We start from the raw sequence: 15616 nt of genomic DNA on the forward strand, positions 1-15616 counted from the left end.
ACAGCAACAACCATGGCCGCAATTGGTTCCTTGATCTTCTGCACAGACTGCGGAAACCTCTTGCCCCCTTCCAAAGGCAGCGAAAAGAACATTCTTCATTGCGACTGCTGTGGAGCCGAGAACAGAGGTTCGTCCTTGACCGGGGGAGTTGAAGTACGGAAGAGAATGTCCAGGCTGACTCTCAGAAGATCAACCCTGGAAAACCGTGACAACGAGGACGAAGCCCTCTGATTTCCCCTCTGCACTACGACAGAAGCTCTCGATTGTCCAAACTGTGGAGAGGCACAAGGTTCAAACAGAGCGTATTGACGCCAACACCGAGTGCCCCAAGTGCGGAAAGACCGGAGTGCGCTACTCTGAGGTGCAGCAAAGGAGCGCCGATGAAGGTTCAACCATCATTTACAACTGTGACTGCGGTGAAAGGTTCGGGGTATCACGCTCTCCTCTCTGGCTGCCTGCTAACTTGGGGTTTGTAGGTGGACTATGAACAACTGAGCCCGCTGCCTGATGAAGAACGATATACGAATTCGAACCCCGCAATCTATATACCCACCTTCTGTGCTGTCAGGATGGTTTAACTACCCTTTTGGAAAGCAAAACCCCAAACGCCGAAAACAACCTCCCAGTTTAAGCAGTAGTCTTGACCTCCGGGATCAGCGCATATTCCGTCTCGTTGCTCTTCTCGTATTCGGCCATATCCAAAGCCACGATGACGCTCTCACGAACGACAGCCTCCTTGTCGTGCAAGAATTTCCTGAGCGTCTCCTCGACGCCTTCCTCATCTCCGAGACTGCCGAGGGCTTCGGCGGCTTCGTGCCGCACCATGCTCGCCTCCTCCGTGTTGCTCAGGGCCGCGGTAAGGGCAGGGATGGAGGCCGGGTGCGCGAGTTGACCGAAAACGAAGGCAATCTCGTGGCGGAAGAGGGCGGACGAGTCGCTGAGACCCTTGGCTAGGGCATGAATTGCGGGGACGGCGGTGGGCAGATCCGGCGGCGACGCCAAGTCGCGCAGCGCAAACATGGCTCGGTACCTCTTGAACAGCGGCAGGCTTGTGTCCATGAGCGTCTTGCCCAGCTCCTCGACCGTCGGCTCCTCCTGGCCTTGGGGCATCGGCGGCGCGGGATCAACCGAGGCAAAATCGCTAGATAGCAAACGTGCAATGTCAATCACTTAGAGCTCTCTGAAGAAGAGATTGAAAAAAAAATTAAGAAAACATACCTTGCCCTCAGCTTCTCCGCCTTCCTCCCCTCCCCGTTAGCCCACTCGATCCGCTCGACGGCGATTTCGCACGTCTCGGTGACGACCACCTCCTCGCCCTCGCGGTCGCGGAACCTCTTGAGCACCTTCAGGCTCGCCACGTCGCCCAGCGCGCCCAGCGCCTCGGCCGCCTCGTGGCGGCACATGGCGTCCTCGGAGACGTTCTCCAGCACGGCCGTCAGGTATGGGATGGCCGCGTTGTTGCCCGTCTGCCCCAGGCAGTAGGCCAGCTCGTGCTTGAGCAAGGCCGAGGGCGACGAGAAGCCGGCCGCGATGGCGTCGATGGCGGCGAGCGACTCGGCGGACGTGGGCGGGTGCTGGGCCGCGACGTGCTTAAGCGAGAAGAGCGCGCGGAAACGGACAGGTAACGGGGTCGACTCGGCCGTGAGCGACTCCCGGAGGGCCGCGATCGTCGCCAGCGTCTTGCTCGACTCAGGGTCGGGTGTCGGGACGGTCATTTTTTCTTTTCTTTTCTTTTCTTTTCTTTTCTTTTCTTTTCTTTTCCTTTTTTCCTTTTTTTTTTTTGCGCCTCTGGCCGAAGAGGTCAGCAGTTGAACGTTTGTCTTGGTTTCGGTGTCTGGTTTGAAGTGATGCTGGCTGCCAGTGTTGAGGGATTCGAGTTCGCAGTAGTCAGAGACGGGACGGGAACCCTTTGGCTGGAGACCCGTGGCTGTGGTCTGACCGACATGGTGCACACCGCGGGGCTGTCCAAAATTTGGAGGGGTTTCAACGGCCTGATAACGATAAGCGACAGGGGGGGAGGGGAGGGCGCTTGAGAGAGAGCATACCCTAACCCGCTTAGTGTCCACTCTACAACCGAAGAGAGGAACAAATCGTGGAGGAGAATCAGTGTATCGCCGGGGAGAAAGGCACTAGAAGACGAGAATGAAGTTTGTCCTCGACGTAATGATACTCTAATTCCGCCTTCATTGACTGTAATCTATAGATGTTCCCTAGTCTCCAACCCCTGCGAGAAGGTCAAAAGGATTACCTGAACGGGGTTTGGTGGTCCCTCCGGGCGGCGCTCTGCGTTTCCTCTTTTTAGACTTGTTGTCATTTTGTGGCTCTTGAACTGACCTAATGAGGAGCATAGCGTCACCATAGTCTGCACAAAGGGTCTGAAGAGACGAGAGAGCTCCTCCTTCTCGAAGCTCCAATAACGTCTGCGCAAAAGTCCTGGCGGAAGGAAAATCGGGCAATGACGGGAGACGGGCCAAGTATCTTACGAGTTTCGACAATGGTGTTGATAGGGTCCCGGTGTGGTGTGCGGCGAATTTGAGTACTTGGAAGAGCATCCGGAGTGAGTAGTAGGTTGCTTGGGTCTGTGCAAGAAGATGAAGGAATTCCCAAGAGCACGGGTCTATCTCCCCGCTCGCTGCTTGCCGGAGAACCCCAAGGCTGAGGGGAGAACCTCTTCCACGGTCGATGGTCATGGCGATGTCCTCATATATGGCTAGAGTCACCCATATAAGATTGGGGTCGCTCAAGCCCGCCTCAATCTCGTACAGGCGTGCTAGCAGTGCATCTCCGAGCCCGTCAATCTCGGTGAGTTTTGGGACGGCTAGGTTCGTCCCAGATGACATGGACTGCAGTCTTCGCATCTCAGACATTGAGATTACGTCGCTACCGCGGAGGGACTGCAAGACTGCGTATGCCAGCTGTCTTGTGGCCTTGCTTGCCTCCCACGCGCTTGTCCGAGCAGGACAGTCGAGAAGAAACGGCAGAAACATCTCGAGCGCATCGTCATCATCTCTTTTAGAGATCGTTTTGTTCCCTGGACTGGTCGTTGCAATGCCCTTTGTTTTCAATGAACGAAGGACAATCTCAGATATTCGTGGGTCAAGAAGCAGGACATGGTCGGCCTCGAGCTTCGACGCCACCTCCGGCGAGAGATATAGGTCGACAAAGTCGGAGTACTCATCTTCTGTCGCCGAAGTCGCCTGGCCCGCTTTACACCTCTCAACTGCCTGCTGTAACGTGAGGTGGGGATCCCTGCTGACCTCGAAAGCGAGAGAACGGAGTCCTGCCTCTGGTTTGAGGGACAATCTTTTGCAAATATGTACGGGTATGTACTGTGGTGCCCAAAGTCTCTGAGTCTCCTCATCGGCAGCAATATCAGCGAGGAAAACGACGCCGCCGGTCTGCCCGAGGTCGTAGACCAACAGGTCAGAGTCGGACGTCAGGACCAGCCCGCCATGTTGCCGGACATGCCGGGCGCAGAAACCGTCTGCCTCCCCCGGAACCAGTTTCACCAGGTGCCCAAACTCTGGCGAGCTTCTCAATGCGTCAATGATGGCCGGGACGAGGAAGGGAGGGGCAGGAGGCTGCGCTTTCCTCTCCGCGGGCCAAGCACTGGGAAACAGGTCAACGTCAGCGTCGCCCGCCGCGTGACGAGAGCTGGTTCCCGGAACTCCTGCCGGGTATGCCGAGTGGTATTTTATCAAATCTCGGGACGACTTGATCAGGCGCTGAATCCGTTCTGGACGCTTTGAAGCCGGAAGAAAACTGTCAAAATAGATAGCCGAGCTTGTTGCGGAAACTGTTAGTCTCAAAACACGTCGGTGTGCAAGGAATCTGGCTGTACACTAAAAGACCACATGACTGGATTCTCTTCAGCCACGCGATGGCGGTCCTGCCCAGGAGCTCGTAGGACGGCTGCTCCAAGGGACTAGTCTTGCGGGCTGTCCTTGTGCAAAGTCCGAGAACGTGGTATGCAAGCGCTGGCCCGTCCAGGACTACATTTGATGGGTCGAGGATAGCCCTCTCGGCGTAGGGCTCTAGATGCCTCCGGAGTTGGGGGATACCCATTGTTGGGTTCAATCGGCCAAGGGACTTTCAGATCGATGTAATCCGTACTCCGTAAACGACCGAAATCACCGTGCGCCATTCATGAAATACCGATTAAATGAGAGGTGATGTAACAAAACTGTTGGGTAACGTAATGTAATAATGTTACAGGTGTCTGTTACGAATGCTCAAGACGGAAGGTACGAGGGTACCTTGATCCTCGCGCAAACTCCACCATTGACATTCCGTACCTCAAGCATGCTTCATTCTGTTGCCTAGAAGAAGGGAAGTCGCCATTGTGTGATCCCTCCCCGGCCTCTGCAGTTAACGAGCATTAACAGCGCCGCGGACGGCAACCACTCACTTTCAGTTCCTCGACCCCAAAAGCTGGTCAGACCCAAGTGTAAATATGGCGTATTCGAGGTTTAGCAACTGAGCGCTCATTTGCACTGCGTGTCTCTGTCCACACGATGTCTAGCTGAAAATTTGACAGTTTGCCCTTGTTGACAGGCCGAGGAGGACACCTTCTAAACCACAACAGAGTTAGGTAGCTCGGATGCCACGGCTATCGCGACCACTTATCATGCCGGGCAAGGGCAATAAGAAGCCCGGTCAGAAATGAGGTACGGATTGAGCAGTCCACAGACACGAAGATCATTCCCAAGGAACGCTGAGAAGGTGATAGGTATAAGGAGAAGATGGATCCCTTGAAGTCCGTCGTAGGCGGCGTTCTCGTATCACCACCGTCACTGGTCGCCGTCGTTCAGTGTCCCTCAGCCCGCCGACGATTGCTGAGTTGACAAGCAAACACTTTGCCTCCGCCGGCGGCCGAAGAAGCGCCTGCATAAACGCTCTCAACGCCCGCACAAGGTTCCAGAGCCCTCCTCCGGCAAGCTTCACAACACGTATGAAGGCACAGGATTGTACTGCTTGATAACCGTTCGAGGTCCATACTTCAAGGTAAGGCCACTAAGGCTGACGCTGAATGATTACCCACCTGATCTTCAGGCAGGTGTGCAAAGGATTGGCCAGGATGTATCCGTCCATGGGTGCCCGGCATCTTGAACTACAGGCAGAGTACGTGATGCAACACACTGGCACTGGAAATTGTATGTTCGTGCCGAGCTGTAGTGTACGTACGTACATACATACATACCTACACTACTCTTTTGGATGTAAGGTAGTACGGATTACCTAGGCAGGTATGTAGTGTAAGCGCAGATTTCGCATCCTTCCAAGGTGTCGTCTCTTACCAGGTCCGTACCCTTTGCCTCCACCCCTCCAATGCTTTCTTCGCGAGCGCCACAGGCGACTCTTCTAGACCGCCTTCCAGTCCACAAACCGCCCCGTTCCCCAACCTTCTCAGCTCCCTATTTCCCAATTGCATCCAATATTGTTTCAAAAGGATTGATCTCAACACTACACAGTAAGGTTGCTTCTTCCCAATTCCCCTACTCGCACCAATCCACTAAAAGGCGAGGTATTGCCTTGAAGTACTGTACATACACAGTAATTACATACCCTCCCTATGTACGCAGTACCGACCCCACCCAAGTCTGGCAGCGGGTCCTTCCGCCTTCCGAGCTGAAAACCTGCGCGGCCCACTACAACCGCTTTTACATAGTTAATCGAGGGGTTAGCCGAAAATTTCCCAAATTTCTTCTCGCAACCTCCCCCGAGCACCGCCGACACGATGCGAGGCACGTTGATTTTTGCGGGCAGCTCCTGCCCGGAGCTCACCGACAAGATATGCCATAACCTGGGCATGGCGCGGGCCGACGCCGAGCTCAGCCAATTCTCCAATGGCGAGACGAGCGTGCGCATCCTCACCAGCGTCCGGGAGAAGGACGTGTTCGTCGTGCAGTCAGGCAGCCCCAAGATCAATGACACCATCATGGAGCTGCTCATCATGATCTCGGCCTGCAAGGGCGGCTCCGCCAACAAGATCACTGGTACGTGGCAATCGACGCCTCCCGCTGCGGACGAGACCCGAGTGGCTGCTCAGAGGTTGACCGAGGCCATCAGCCGTGCTGCCCTACTTTCCCTACAGCCGTCAGTCAAAGAAGAAGTCCCATAGGGGGGCCATCACGGCCAGGATGCTGGCGAATCTGCTCGGTGTCGCGGGCGTCAAGCACGTCATCACGGTCGATCTGCACGCCTCTCAGATGCAAGGCTTCTTCAGGTGCCCAGTGGACAACCTGCACGCCGAGCCTCTGATCGCCCGCTGGATCCGGCGCAACGTGCCCAGATGGCAGGAGGCAGTGGTGGTGTCCAAGAACGCGGGCGGCACCAAGCGGGTCACCTCGCTCGCCGACGCCCTCAAGCTCAACTTTGGCATGGTGACCACAGATAAGAAGAGGGGGCCGAACCAGAGCCTGTCGGCCAGCATGATCTCGTACCCTCTCGTAGGACTTGACCGGCAGCCCGGGCTCGACACCGCCGGCGACCAGGTGCGTACCAACTCGTCGGAGCCCGAGAATGAGGCCTCCGCTACAGACAGTGGTCGATCGCAAGATTCCCGCACCGCCGCGGATGCTCAAGGATCGCCGCGCATGCGTGCTAATGGCGTGCATTCACGGAACTCTGCCAGCCGCAGATCGGCTCCGGTGCGCTCGCAGACCACACTGTCCCAGTCGTCGGTCATCGACGAGCTCGATGAGGACGCCGAGGCAGACGGACTGGAGTACAACGACCAGCGAGCCCACGAGGTGACGCACGGTCGGCTGGTGCAGGGCCACATTGTCCCGGATGACTTCCCTTCCCCGGCCGGGTCGGTGGCCGATACGAACGTGCCGGACGACGATCCGATGGCAATGTCTCACGCTTCGTCGTTCTTTGCACCCCAGCCCCATGCCCTGGGCGGCTCGGGAGACGCCGGCGCGAGCTCGGACGAGGAGGACGACATACTCAAGGACCCCAAGGTCGAGCGCACGATAACGCTCGTGGGCGATGTCAAGGACCGGCCCGTCCTCATTATCGATGACATGATCGATAAGCCCGGGTCGTGGATCGCAGCCGCTGAAACGGTGGTTAAGCGCGGCCGCGCCAACAAGGTTTACTGCATCGCCACTCATGGCGTCTTTGGAGGAGATTGTTTGGAGCAGATGCAAGCATGCGACTGCATCGACGCCATCGTCGTGACCAACAGCTATCCAATCCCGGAGCACAAGGCACGCAACGCGAGCAAGCTGGTGGTTCTAGACCTGTCCTTCCTCTTGGCCGAGGCGATACGGCGGAATCATTACGGCGAGTCGATGTCGCCGCTGTTCCAGCACCTCATGGATTGATCATGGCAGGTTATCTCTCCTTTCGTTTTCCGCTTCTCGTCTAAATGGCTCTCTCAGATGCCACACAGAGCCTATTTCTTATTTTCCGTCTCTGGGTGTTGGGCGGCGTCTGGTTACCAGCGTTGGCGTTTGGTGAACTCGGCTGTGGCATTCCTCTTTTGGCATTGCACAGGGAGGCATGAAGGGATGGCATGAGCAGTCAGGTACCGAATGGACGGTCACAGTCAGGATGGGTGTGGCCCAGTTGTCAGTGACTCCCCCCCAAAACATTTTCGAGCGGGCTCCGCGCCTCTGCAAGCCCAACGCTTTCATTCACCCCAACGATGCTGTCACTTACGACGGCAGGAGCATTGTCCAACCCAGGGCATGTCTCTTAACGGAACGTTGGCAGAACACCTGTCCTTCGGGACTATCCGAGATAGAAGGCCTTTTGCCCGACTCTCCGGAGTTGCTTCCGCAAGGTTGATGGGCAGGGGGCAAGAGAACTCCTCGGTACATACACTCAAGGGAGCATTGAGATTGAATTGATACCCCGGTATGCTCTAGCTACGAATCACGAGTCGAGCATGGCTCGGAGTCCATCTGCAATGCTTGTAGAATATCATCTACGGATTGATTGTATGCTGTGCTAGTGTATGCAATTGCTCTCCCGTATCGGCGGATGTACGTCCCTATTATATACTTTAGACATATTCCATACGTACCTCACCTACTTCGTTCGATGCTTCGATCATGTGCTGGGCACAAGAACCTGACAACACTGAAGGTCAGTAGAGATCCGTATAGAAACAAGAGGACCGCAGCGGTTGCAACTCTTGGCGCAAGCCCCGCTTTGTTCTCATGCCGCGCGTTGCCAATCATCTGAGCAGTTCAACCTGAGCCGTCCCGATTTTCTCTCGGGGGGGCTGGGGTGCTTCGTTTCTTTCTGCCTGTTCTAACCCTTTTCAACACGGTTTCAACCTCCCGACATCGCCATCGACTTAGACCATGTCTTGGCTGACCGTCGAGGCTCCAAATCTCCACCAAGAAGCACCGCCGTCTCAATCCCCTACACGGAAAGACTTCATGGAGAATGGGGACATGGAGACTGATGGCATGCGAGAGCAGTCGTCTCCCAAACGGAGGAGGATCGAGGCCTCACGGTCCGTGCATGCAGAGCCTAGTCATAACGGGCATCAGGATCACGAGAGCGTAGATCAACGGCAAGCCGTGAACGGAAATGGCGGTGGCCAAGTACCCGGCGAAGAAGCCGTGCAGGAGCCAGAGGGATCCGGCGACGACAGGGTGCCGTTCTTCAAGGCCGCCTTCGCTGACCCGGATGACAAGGGCGAGAACGACTGCTTCTTCGAATCGTGCATCACCAGGGCCGGCGGGACTCAGGATCTCTTGTAGGTCGCCGTTTCGCCAGCCCGCCCGAGCCCCGACAGTTCAGGACTGACTGACGAGGCGTGGAGGAAACACTTCCGGGACAAGCACGGTCTCATCCGCAGCGACCAGGGCAGGCACGAAGGCGGCAGGCGGAAGTTGCCCAAGTACCTCACCCTCTGCCCGACCGACTGGCCCTTCACCCACAACTACAGCTCGTCCTGCAAGTCGTGCGGCGATGTCGGCGGTCTGTTCAACGTCCTCGGCCAACGCGAGCACGAGAGCCCCGCCATCTGCTCCTTCTGCTGGACCTACCTCCCAACCCGCCACGACCTAGTCAGGCACATCTACCAGAGGCCCTGCAGGAGTAACGAGATGTTCTCGGGGAAGCTCGCCCTCATCCGGCATCTATATGCCGAAACCATCCGCCTTCCGGGGGCGGACGCCATCTCGCGCGCGGCGGCGGAGCAGAGGGAGGCGCACGCCGAGCTGGAGCGCGCCGCGCGCTTCGAGAGGTGGCGGCTTGAGCAGCAGCTGCAGCAACAAACGCAGGAACAGCTGCGGCAGCTCCAAGCGTCGGGCGGCCAGTGCCAACCGCCGACGCCCCAAGCACCAGGGCACCTCCACCCGGTAGCCCACTTTCCTCCGGATGAGCACCCCTCTCCCAATCAACAGTCTCTCCCACCAGCCCAGCATCACAATCCCGCCACCGCCCAGCCTCCTGCGGCGAGCCCGCCGGCTCCGGTCCAAGCCCCAGCGCCGGACGGCAACCCCTCGTTCATAACCCACGCTTCCACCATCACACCTACAACAACGATAGCAGCAGCAGCAGCAGCAGCAGCAGCAGCACCACCACCACCACCACCACCACCACTAGCAGTAACAGGCGGGACGCCAATGTCGGTACCGGTATCAGGAACAGGATCCACGTTCCCGGGTCCAACGGCGGCGGCGGCAGCAGACCCTGCCTTGTCTTCTTCTTCCTCCGCCACCATCGCCGCCATGGCCCGCAGCATCGAGCGCCTCACGGCCGTCGTCAGCGACCTGGCGGCGGCCAACGCCCGGCTGATGCGGGACCTTTGGGCGCGCGACCGGCAGCTGGCCGCTCTCCGTGCCGAGGTTGAGAGGGGCGGGCACGGCGGCGGCGGCGGCGGCGGCGACGGAGCAGGTCCGACGAGTCCTGGCGGCGATGGCGATGGCGATGCCGATACTGATGCGGATGACGAGGTGGGATGAGGATGAGCGATGAGGATGGGGGGGTTAGTGAGGAGGGAACAAGGCTTTGGTAACCAGGATTGTGGTTAGTGTGTTGGAATTCCTAAACTTGGTGGAAGCGACGTAGGCATTGCTGTGTTAACAACACCTTGAAGCTCATGACGAAGGGGTGTGTAGAGGGTGGAGGGTGTTTGCAGTCTGTTGTATATACATATAAAGTAAGCATACGAAGTGGCGCCAATGATACCTCTTCTTTTTTGTTCTATTGTCCGATAACCCAGTATGAAGCGGGAAGAGATAGTCAAAGATGTATCGTAGATGATGGAATCATTTTCCTGGGGTCGACTCAGGGGTTTCCAGTTTTAGTTTATTGTTGGCCATCCGGTAAGTGTCTTGCAACAGGACTACCAGAGCTTGCGAGTTCGTTACCGAGCAGAGTTGCTCTGCTCCCGGCTTTCTGGCGAATTGATCACGGTAGAAGAGGAGAATTTGTGAGAGGAAAAGCACTCGGGAAACGGGTGGGACCGGGAAAGGTTGACGACCGGGAAAGCATCGGCCAAGTGCGCAAAGAAGCTTTGGGAAGGAGTGGCCCACTTTGTAAAAGGAGGAGGGAAGAGAAGCGCTCGTTCTTCACTCTTCCTCCACGAGGAGCAGGTCGACACCCACCAAAATGTTCCAGCGGCTGATGCGTGGCTCAGAGACCACCAGTCAGACGGGAAGTATATATGTGTGTACAGCATAGAAGAGTGCTAGCATGACGGCTGGAAGCGAGAAACGGTCCCACAGGGAAAGCTAGAGGGCCTTTAAAGAACAAGAGACAAGAGGCCTTCTAAGCGCTGGCACAACCGCCTCTGACCAGAAATAAACCAGCGTTCCACCCTGATACTGCTCTGTAGGACACTAGTAAGGAGGTATAAATAGCGAAACGACAGAATTGATGAGAGATTCTCTTCCTTGCTGTGTGACCACATCCTTATTTTGGTCCAATTCCTGGGCGGAGATGTTTTTTTTTTTTCCCTTTCTTTCTTCTTGGGTCTATAACCTGGCTCTGCCTTCTCTTTGCTCTCCACCACTACAGGACGTGAACGTATAAACCTTGCCTTTTTTTTTTCCGTGGATGTTGGCTTTGTATTGCCCTGAATGCGGATGAGATAGATTGTGATTTGAATTTCTATAGTCCGACATCATACCGTCCACGCGCAACCTAAATTCTATGGCGTTATCTCAGAAAGGCTGTTCTAGGCCACAGGCTTGTCTTGTTCGTCAGTGCGGCGATGCCATGCGAAGAGTTGAACCCAATACTCTCATCGTCTTCAGCGACTACTGCCAACGCAAATAACGCTGATACCATGGAACAGCTACAAGATTCCTAGCCATACAAAAATTAATAATACCTTAGCCTTCGCTTGTATAGGTAGTTTCAAGAACAGTCGACTCCCGAATCCAACATCCGACGGACGCCTTTACATCGGCCATCATCGTCCTCCCAGCCCCAGGCCGGCCTTCCCATTCGATATTGCTCTGCTCATCCTCTGCTAATTACTCTCTCCCCTGGAAGAACTACTCCTCGCCCACCGTCGCTCCCCGCTCGCCTCCATCTGGCGCGCCGCCAGGAACCCCGTGCAGCTCCTCGAGCAGTTTGCTGAACGCCTCCCTCTCCCTTTCCGTCTCGGCGTCGGCCACGTCCTCCAGCAGGCTCTCCTGCTTCCAGCCGCCCTGGTGCCTGCCCTGGCCCTGGGCACTGCGCCCGGCGTTGCGGATGATGCGCCAGGCGCGCCGGAACTCGTCGCGGATGTTGACGATGCCGTCGTGCGTGACGGTGCGCGCGACGTTGTGGTCCAGCTCGAAGGGGTCCTCGATGGCGAAGAGGTAGCGGTGACGGACCTCCTTGAGCTGCGCGCCCGCTTGTTTGCTCGACTGCGCGCTCCCGCTCCCGCCTCCGCCCCCGCCCCCGGCCCCGCCCTGCGGCGATTGCTCCGCCGGGTGCGGCGGCTGGTGGCGGCCCGGTTGAGGAGATGGACTGTGAGGGCTCGCTTCGCCGGGTGCAGTAGGAACGGCGTTCCCGGGACCCGCCGCCGGCTGGCCCTCGAGCACTGTCTTGGCACCTGTCCACCCCTTGGCCTGCTTCGTCAGCAGGCCGCCGTGCGTTCGAAGACTGATCACGTCGCGGCCCCAGTCGAAGCTCCGGCAGGGCAACAGGGTCATGGCCGAGCCACCTTTGGCGTAATACTCGAAGAAGCCGCGCAGGAGCTCGCCGACAGACTCGCGGTTCTGCGTCAGCGCGTTGCTGCGGGCGAGGCGGATGATCTCTGCCTCGTCGCGCCAAAACTGTATGTTTCGCCCCTTGCAGCAGACCGTCTCCTCAATCTGCTGGGGGCTGAGGTTCGGATCCGGCGGCCGGGCGAGCTGCTGTAGGTTCGGACAGACAAACGGCTGGGCGATGTTGACGAGGTAGTGCAGCATCATGAGCGTGTAGCCGTAGCTGCTGAGCGTGCCACGGTAGGACGAGTTGATGCGGCGGACTTTGGCCCAATGCTTGACGAAGAGGATGAGCGGCCGTACGCGGGGGTCACAGTGGGAGTAGCATCGCAGAAGGAGAGTGTTTTGGACCGCGAGATGGGCGGAAAAGTTGATGTCGCATTGCACGCCGACGCCGGTCTTGGGAAACTCGAGGGCGCTGCTGTAGCGGTCCCGCGGTCGGTTCGGTGCTGCCTTGGACGGATCGCCGAGCTGGCGGATGCGCGAGAGAAGCGGCGAGTGTGGAGGGAGCGGGATCATGCCGTGGGAATGACCTGCACCTGACTTGGGTAGCGGAGCCCGCAGGAGGTCAACATACTGCCGAACCGTGGCTGCGGCCTCGTTCTCATACACGCCCTTCGCGAGACAAACTTCGTAATCGTGGGCCAGCTGTAGACTCTTGTGTCTACGGCCGATGGTCTGCAGGCGGCTGATGCGGTGGGACTGTTGGAAGTCCCGGACTTGCTCCCGGATGGCTTGATCCGAGATGCCTCCGACGTAATGCTCGATCAGGGTTGGCAGGACCGTCTCGGCCCGGTCGCGCGAGTCGTTTCCGCCAAGCTCATGGAGCAACCTCATTGCCCTGCTGCAGTAGCTGCCTGGAGACTCGTTCGGGCCCTGAGAGAGAAGCAAGACCTGGATCGTGGCGATTTTCTTCAGCTGTTCCACCGCCAGGTGCAGCTCCTTCTGATAAGCGAGAGGATCTCGACCAAAGTCGGGCCTGTCCTGGAGTGCCTCCCAAGCCTTGATGATGTTCTCCGCAGCGGCTTCGCGGTGCTCGTCCTTCTCCTGGAAAGGGCGGGAGTCCCATAGCGACGCGATCATCTCGCCCTCGATCTGGTTAAGGACGCTCAGCAGGGTGCGAGGATGACTGCCCTGAGAGAGATCATAACGATTTAGGGAACGGTATCTGAGTAACCGGTTGCGCAGAGTCTTGTCCGCCAAGCCGTCAACGAACGCGAGGCAAACTCGGTTGAGGAGCTTGACATCTTCTTCCCCAAACTCATTTCTGTTGGATCGGGTGATATCGCGGCCGCCGAGCTTTCGAAGCAAGCGTTTTGCAGAGGCATAGTAGGAAGATAAGCCGGAAGTCGCGCCCTGTTTCAGCTGGCGCAGCCTCTCCTCGGGATCCATGGTCTTTTCTTGGGGCTGCGCGTCGGGTTCGTTGGGGCGGTCGTCGGAGACGGTCCGAGCGTCGGCAGCATCTCGCTCAGCACTGTCCAACCCGGGTACCTCTTCCCGTAGCTGAGCCTCCGTTTCGTGGATTCGGTCCTCGGTCGCATCCAAGTCTGCGCCGTCATGAGCTTCGTCATCCTGGTCGTTCCCACCACCACCCTGTTCCCACTTCGCCCGCTCAGCCAGGAGGGCCTGGCGAAGCTCCTCGGAGGGCTTTTCGCAGACCTTGATGATGGGGACGCGTGCCTGTGCGAGCAGCCTGGCGCCGAGGCCCATGTCAAGGAATGCTTTTTCGACGAGCCTGGGAATCAGGGAACCGGGCTCGTCGGGCTGAACGCGTGACAATGGAGACAAAAGACCAAGGTCCATATCAGAAGCCTTGGTAGCAAAGCCGGACGCAAGGCTGCCGAAGCACTTGAGCTGGACACTCTCTTCCGGGAAGTTCTCGAAACCGTTCTGTTTCCTCTCGTGTTCGGCAATGACAGATCGCGCGACTTTCTCAATTTTCTGGCGAAAGTTTTCCTTCTCTATGATCTCGGCAGTCTCAATCTCGGCATCTGCAACTATTGTGTCGCAGAGGCGCTGAAGCATTTCCGACTGAGCCATCAGTTCCTCCGGGCTAGGGAGCAACGGCCCTTCAGAGCCGTTGAGGTCGGAACTGTGCTGCGGTCGATGGGTCGGTGCCGGGGCATCGAAGGGCACGGGCGGCATGGGCGGCATGGGCGGCATGGGCGGCATGCCTGGCATCTGATGATAGAACGGCATCCTTGGGTCCCGGGGAAGCGGGGGAGGCGGCGGCCAGCCGTACTGGTTCGGGGTCGGCATGGGCCCATGGTACGACAGCGAAGGCTGGTGCCGCGACCGGGGAGGAAACGGCGGGCCGGTCAAAGGCGCGCTCGGTACCCCATCGTCGCGGCTGGGTGGGCGGAAAGCAGCCGGGTGTGGTGGTTGATTCCTGCGGGAGCCCCCCTTGCCGTGGTGTTGATGCTGATCCTGGTAACCTGGAGGGCTCGCATATGACCTCTGCGGCGATGGGAACTGGGGCCGCGTGTCGATCGGGATGGAGAGCTGGGCAGACATTTGGCGACGCTGTGCTTGGTTTGGTCGCTTCCGGGCAGGTTTCGATGAGGAGGAACCGCCCGGATTACCTGGCGAGGCCGGACCCGGAACTCCATTCTGGCCCGACTGAGAGATCGGCTGGGCGATAGGCTGGGCGATAGGCTGGGCGATAGGCTGCTGGAACTGCAAATGAGATGCCGCATCCCGCGCCTGGTGTGCCGATAACTCCATGGCATGGTTCAGGATCAAGTTGCGCAGTCGGTCCTCGAGAGGACCTTCGCCGCCGGAGCTATCATGAGTCGCCATCTCGGGTCGAGTTTTCTGGCTCTTTGGGACAAGGAGGTCGGTTTGTCGCTCCTTTGAATTGAACAGCCCAGGAACGCTAGTTCCGAGACGGTTTTGCTGGGTTGTCGAGTGCTGGAGCGTCGCCGTGCTACCAGGTCGGCTGAGCAGCCGATGGGCGGCGCCAAATTTACAATCTGCAGCGAGCCTCGAGACCAGGTGCACGGAACTCTGCTGTAGCTGTGAACTGACCTTTCACCCGCTCGTCCTCCGCTGCCGCAATGGATAGGCCGAATCAAGTCCGCCGACAGCTGCTGGGCTCAAGACATATAACGTCGACTGAATGTGTGCGAGGGCGAACCGAAAGAGGGAGCGAACATGGATTGATCTGCTCGTTGATCTGCCTGTTGATCTGCCTGGAGCCATTAAAGAAGTCCCAGTACAGACAACGCACCGTAGGTGTGGACGGCGACGGTATTAACCAATGCTAGAATGTCTCAGGTAGTTGCTGCAAACTGTCCACACAGCTCAGTGGACGCAGCGGCCGTTTCAACTGTGAATGCGGACAAACGGTGATGATCTGTTTGCTTCAAGCTGTTTCTTGTGGAGTTCAACTGAACTGGACCCCACCATAACAATTCAGGCACTTATTTCTTGCAACGAGATCACTG

The 15616-nt window shown here is 57.8% G+C and overlaps 6 protein-coding genes across 6 annotated transcripts; 3 read left to right on the forward strand and 3 right to left on the reverse strand.

Moving 5' to 3' along the window:
* Positions 1–12: 12 nt before the first annotated feature.
* Positions 13–427, forward strand: MYCTH_2035701 (uncharacterized protein; the record flags this gene model as incomplete). The annotated part of the gene is made up of 2 exons (XM_003660567.1): positions 13–127; positions 186–427. Coding segments are annotated over 2 exons (357 nt in total), but the record flags the coding sequence as incomplete, so codon positions are not given.
* Positions 428–429: 2 nt separating this feature from the next.
* MYCTH_2299125 (uncharacterized protein) lies at positions 430–1988 on the reverse strand. Its single transcript, XM_003660568.1, has 2 exons — positions 1219–1988; positions 430–1141 (listed from the first exon to the last, which is right to left on the reverse strand). The coding sequence occupies exons 1-2, from the start codon at positions 1713–1715 to the stop codon at positions 628–630; spliced, it is 1011 nt and encodes a 336-aa protein (XP_003660616.1). The 5' UTR covers positions 1716–1988; the 3' UTR covers positions 430–627.
* A 30-nt stretch (positions 1989–2018) lies between these two features.
* On the reverse strand, positions 2019–4123 carry MYCTH_2299128 (uncharacterized protein). Its single transcript, XM_003660569.1, has 2 exons — positions 3842–4123; positions 2019–3783 (listed from the first exon to the last, which is right to left on the reverse strand). The coding sequence occupies exons 1-2, from the start codon at positions 4063–4065 to the stop codon at positions 2211–2213; spliced, it is 1797 nt and encodes a 598-aa protein (XP_003660617.1). The 5' UTR covers positions 4066–4123; the 3' UTR covers positions 2019–2210.
* A 1544-nt stretch (positions 4124–5667) lies between these two features.
* On the forward strand, positions 5668–7436 carry MYCTH_2299129 (uncharacterized protein). Its single transcript, XM_003660570.1, has 2 exons — positions 5668–5996; positions 6070–7436. The coding sequence occupies exons 1-2, from the start codon at positions 5738–5740 to the stop codon at positions 7329–7331; spliced, it is 1521 nt and encodes a 506-aa protein (XP_003660618.1). The 5' UTR covers positions 5668–5737; the 3' UTR covers positions 7332–7436.
* Positions 7437–8223: 787 nt separating this feature from the next.
* MYCTH_2299133 (uncharacterized protein) lies at positions 8224–10085 on the forward strand. Its single transcript, XM_003660571.1, has 2 exons — positions 8224–8719; positions 8786–10085. The coding sequence occupies exons 1-2, from the start codon at positions 8319–8321 to the stop codon at positions 9930–9932; spliced, it is 1548 nt and encodes a 515-aa protein (XP_003660619.1). The 5' UTR covers positions 8224–8318; the 3' UTR covers positions 9933–10085.
* A 1210-nt stretch (positions 10086–11295) lies between these two features.
* Positions 11296–15236, reverse strand: MYCTH_2299134 (uncharacterized protein). Its single transcript, XM_003660572.1, has one exon. The coding sequence runs from the start codon at positions 14967–14969 to the stop codon at positions 11472–11474; it is 3498 nt and encodes a 1165-aa protein (XP_003660620.1). The 5' UTR covers positions 14970–15236; the 3' UTR covers positions 11296–11471.
* Positions 15237–15616: the final 380 nt, after the last annotated feature.

This window comes from Thermothelomyces thermophilus, chromosome 1 (genome assembly GCF_000226095.1).
Source record: "Thermothelomyces thermophilus ATCC 42464 chromosome 1, complete sequence".
Lineage (NCBI taxonomy): Eukaryota > Fungi > Ascomycota > Sordariomycetes > Sordariales > Chaetomiaceae > Thermothelomyces > Thermothelomyces thermophilus.